This window comes from Ursus maritimus, unplaced genomic scaffold (genome assembly GCF_017311325.1).
Source record: "Ursus maritimus isolate PB19 unplaced genomic scaffold, ASM1731132v1 scaffold_11, whole genome shotgun sequence".
Lineage (NCBI taxonomy): Eukaryota > Metazoa > Chordata > Mammalia > Carnivora > Ursidae > Ursus > Ursus maritimus.
Genome location: NW_024423453.1, coordinates 35,723,886 through 35,728,463, shown reverse-complemented (window position 1 = coordinate 35,728,463; position 4,578 = coordinate 35,723,886). Strand labels below are relative to the sequence as shown.

Below are 4,578 nucleotides of genomic sequence, written 5' to 3'. Positions count from 1 at the left end.
CATCTGGGCAGAAAAGCAAAGCACCCTGTGAGATGAGCTCTAGCTATTCGAAGACTATTGTAAATCCTGTTCTTTCACACCTTCCTAGAAAAACACCCCCTACTGAATTCCAAATCAGACTATGATAACAACTCTACAATAAACCATCAAATTGCTTCTGCTTTAAAAAAAATCCCCAATCAAAATAATTTCCATGTAAATGACTGAAAACAACATCACATTTTAAAAGCCATTTAATTTTAATAGTATATTTTAATGAAAAAAGCAGCATACTTTGCCAATAAAACATTAAAATCATCTTTTCAATGAAAGACAATCAAACAACACCAAAAATAACTTAATACATTACCATAGTAAATAAACCATCTATTAACAAAAAAAAACAAGAAACCAGGTCATATACAGAACTCAAGACTTCAGAGAGCCTCAAATGGAACAGCAATACAGCAAAATTTGTAAGAATATATCTATATGTGCATCATTTGAATGGAATATTTACAATAGATAAGGTACCAGTCACCACGTACCTATTTTTTTTGTTCCAAAAGAATTCTACCAAACAATGTGAATTTACAAGCAGTGCACTGTCTTTCTTATAGTTCAGACTAGTTTTTCTACAAACAAACCTCCAAAAGGAAAAACTGAAGGATTCTTGTAAATGTTAAAATGTAGTCAACAAAGCAATTGAAAACAAGAAGATTGAAATACCTTGGTGAAATCTTAGAATCTGGAAGGGTAAACACCAAGTGGCAAATGCACCTAAAGCTAGAAAATGATGCATCATCGTCATGCTTCCAACTGCTTCACTTCTTCTCTTCCATTAGAGGTGTGTGTGTGTGTGTGTGTGTGTGTGTGTGTGTAAGGGTGAGTGAGAGAGCGCGTGTGTAGTGGGGACAATGTGGGAATCCCCATTAAATATGTAACAAAGTAAACAATACTTTGGACAGTGAATCAGGTCTACACGATTAAGACATCCATTACTGAGTGTCGACTCACAAATCAGAACACTACCAGTAAAAACAAAGAAAAAACAATCATCATTCAAAGTGAGAATATACAAATGGGCCAAAAGGAACACAGTATAAGAGGAAAGCCATAAAAATTCAGCAAACTCATAAACATAAAATTGTTTAACTCCACTAGCCATACGTTTCCCCCGTTTTTTAGACTAAAGAAGTTTAATTAATTAGAATGTGCACAAATTAAGTTGCTAGAGAGATAAATTAATAATTTACAGAGGGTTGTTCGGCAATAATCTAATAATAGCTTTCAAGATCAGTGAACACAGCAGGCGCAACTCCTTCCTTAAGCATTAACACTTCAGAGAAGGAAGAAGGGGGTAAGAACCACAATAAAAATATATATATAATATACAGTGTAAATGCAGAAAATCTGCCATCTTTTTTTTAAATTCAAAATACTTTAGAGATGTCTTTATCACATTAAGCATCAACTCTAGTTTAAAGTTTCAGTCCTGAATCGATTTCTATTTCTGAAAAATAGCTGCAAAGTGTACTTCTAAACTTGAACAAGGGTGATGTCTTTAGGAATAAAAACAAATCTTACTTGATCATTTTGGGGGCCTTTTAAAAGGCTGTCTCGTCTGCCTTTCTGCAAACAGCCATCTCCAGACTTCCTGGAAGAAGCCGAGGTGCCTTTTCCGGATGGGGTGGGGTTAAAAGGGACAACTTTGCTACAACTTGACAAATCCCTTCTTTTGTTTTTCTTTCCTTTGAGAAATCGTTTCACATTCTCACCGGGCTTGGGCTCATTTGCTCTCTCGTTCGCTCGCTCTCCAATCCTCGCTTTCTCCGGATTCACATTTACTGGAATTGTTTCTGGTAGCCAAAAGTGGAAAGAAAAGGGGCAGGAGAGAGAGGGAGGGAAAAGAGGGGATGAGGACGGGCTGTCCCTGGAGAGGCCGAGGGTCTCCTAAATGCCCGCAGAATATTTCATTCTTTTCTGTTTCTGCCTCTGGTTGCAGAACCAGACGCGCACCACGTTTTTCTTAAGGTCCAGCTTCTCGGCGATGGCGGCGATCTTCTCGGAGGAGGGCCGTGGCTGGATGGCAAAGTAGGCTTCAAGCGAACGCTTCTCTGGCGCGGCGATAGAGGTGCGCTTGCGCTTCTTCTCCGCACCGTTGAAGAGCTCGGGCTTGGTGAGCTTCTCGCGGTGGGACTTCTCGGCCTCCTCGAGCCACGCTTGCAGGATGGGTTTGAGCGCGATCATATTGTTGTGCGACAACGTAAGGGACTCGAACCTGCAGATGGTGCTCTGGCTAAGCGAGCCCACGCCAGGGATCTTGAGGTTGGCCAGCGCGGAGCCCACATCGGCCTGGGTCACCCCCAGCTTGATGCGTCGCTGCTTGAAGCGCTCGGCGAATGCCTCCAGGTCCCGGGGGTCGGCGTCCACGTCGCTCATGCAGCCCATGTGTGAGGGCAGCCCATGCGCGTGGGCCATGCTGAGCGCTGCTTGGTGCATGGGGTTCATGGTAGCCATGTGCGGCGCGTGAGTTGGCGTGGACACTACGGCGCCGTCGGGGCCCGCCATGGCACCCAGGGCCAGCCCGGGACTCAGATGCTCCAGCAGCTCGCCCTCAAGCGCCTGATGCGGCTGATGGTGGTGGTGGTGGTGATGGTGGTGATGGTGGTGCGTGCCCGCCAGAGCGGACGGGTGCGAGATGGGCACCGACGAAGAAGAGGCAGCCGACGTGCACGGGATGGTGTTCATGGTGTGGTAGGTGGCGTCCGGCTTGAAGGGGCTGTGGTGGGGCGGGTGGTGGTGGTGGCTCTTGCTCTGGGAGACGATGTCCACGGCCGCCAGAGCCTCGGCTCGGGCCAGCAGACTCTCATCCAGCCCGCCGAATATATTGCTCTGCAATTGCAAGTAAAAGGCACACATTACGCTCAGCAGGGAATTGTGCGCACTCTCTCCGGAAGCCCCGGCACAGCTCTCTACAACGCCGCGGCGCCTACAACATTCCCAGAACGTTAAAATAATAATAATAATAATAATAATAATAATAATAATAATAATAATAATCCTGAAAGTAGCAGGTGAGGCGGAGAGGAGGGAAGCCAAAGAGAAAAGCCGAGCGTGCACGAGGAGGAGGAGGAAAGTGAGCCTGCAAACACAACACAACACAACACGCGCAACATCCCAGGTCATAAAAATTAATATGAAAGAAAAGACCCGCTGAATACATAAGAGGGGGGGGAATTGGTTGGAGGTGTGGGGTGATTTGCTGTGCAGACATGAAAAAAACATCAAGCAGATAAAGGGGGCTGTCAAAATGTGCCTTTAAGCGGTGATTATGCAGAAATACGCACCGGTGGGGTTGGAAGACACGCTCTCCGCATCGCCTCGGAGCCCCCGCCGCTGCCGCCGCTGCTGCCACTGCTGCTGGAGCTGCTGCTACGGCCTCCGCCGCCCCCGCCACTGCCACCACCGCCGCCAGCATTGCTCGAGCTGCTAGGGGAGCTAGCGGAGGGCGCCGCGGGCGCGGAGGAGCCGGGCGAGGCGCTGTGCAGTGCCGAGTACTTGGGCTCCACGTGCAGGCTGCCGCTGTGCGGCATGCTGAACGCCTGCTTGCTGTTCAGAGACATCATCATCATCTTCCCGGTCCGCCCGGGTGCTCGTCCGTAGCGCACGCACAGGTCCCGTCTGCTCGGACCCTCTCGAGAAGTGCTGGGTGAGGGCAGGAGCAGGGAAGGGCAGTGCAAAGTTGCGCTCTCCCGCCACCGCTCCCAGTTCTGTGCGCCTGGCCGGGACTACGCGCTCCTCCTCTGGCTCCGCCGTCAGTCTGAGGGGTTGCTGGGCTTGGCTTGGCGCCGGCTGCAGACCTGGGCGCCCGAAACTGCCCCCGCGCCTCGCGGCCGCTGAGTTATACTCCCCTCTCCCCGCGCCTGCCCCTACCCCCGCCCTCTCTCCCTCCCTCCCTTCCTCCCTCCCGCGCGCCTCCGCCCTCCTTGTCAGGAAGTGCCTGCTTCTCCTGCTTGGATTCCAGCGTCTCCCCTTCTCCCTCTTTGCTCCCTCCCGAGTCGGGTCCGTTCAGCAATCCAGACACCCGCCTCCCTCTCCCCGCTGCGCCCTCCACCCCCTTTCCGGCCCCCGCCGGCGCGTTGAGGCCGCCGCCCCTTCCCGGCGCCCCGCAGCTCTCACTTACTTTAGTGCCCCTGCTCAACCCCACCCCACTGTCTAGGTCTGCGCTCCAGTCGCCGGGCAGTTCCTAAGAGCCGGCCTCCAGCCCCTCCTGCTGCTTCCACCTAGTCTCCGCCACGCCGGGAAAAGAAACTCCTAAATAAAGTTGTGGGCCAAGCCAGACTTGGGTGGGTTTTTTTCCCCCCCGCACTACTAGGAACGTCTCTTACTTGGCTGCTTACCCCCTCCTGCTTACCGCTAAGTTCCAGGCCTCCGCCCCCAACTCGGCCCACCCCTCCCCGCAGCTCAGGTGACCCGGATCTCCGACTCCTGGACGGAAGAGAGTACGCCGACGCTGCCACCGACCCAGCTCCTCCGCGCTGCTCTGCGCTTCCGCCTGGTGCACTCAGCAGTTGGCGCTCAGCGCTGCGCCCCCTC

At 51.6% G+C, this 4,578-nt stretch overlaps 1 protein-coding gene across 1 annotated transcript; it reads right to left on the bottom strand.

Moving 5' to 3' along the window:
• Nucleotides 1-1,932: 1,932 nt before the first annotated feature.
• Nucleotides 1,933-3,614, bottom strand: POU4F2 (POU class 4 homeobox 2). The gene is made up of 2 exons (XM_040626040.1): nucleotides 3,330-3,614; nucleotides 1,933-2,874 (listed from the first exon to the last, which is right to left on the bottom strand). Exons 1-2 carry the CDS (start codon nucleotides 3,612-3,614, stop codon nucleotides 1,933-1,935), a joined length of 1,227 nt encoding a protein of 408 aa, XP_040481974.1.
• Between the last annotated feature and the right edge of the window lie 964 nt (nucleotides 3,615-4,578).

What these genes read in the sequence shown, in the direction of transcription:
- POU4F2 (XM_040626040.1), bottom strand. Translation starts at nt 3,614, where the DNA reads ATGATGATGATGTCTCTGAACAGCAAGCAGGCGTTCAGCATGCCGCAC. An exon ending in CGTGTCTTCCAACCCCACCG is followed by an intron (nt 2,875 to 3,329) that starts GTGCGTATTTCT and finishes TTGCAATTGCAG; the next exon opens with AGCAATATATTCGGCGGGCT.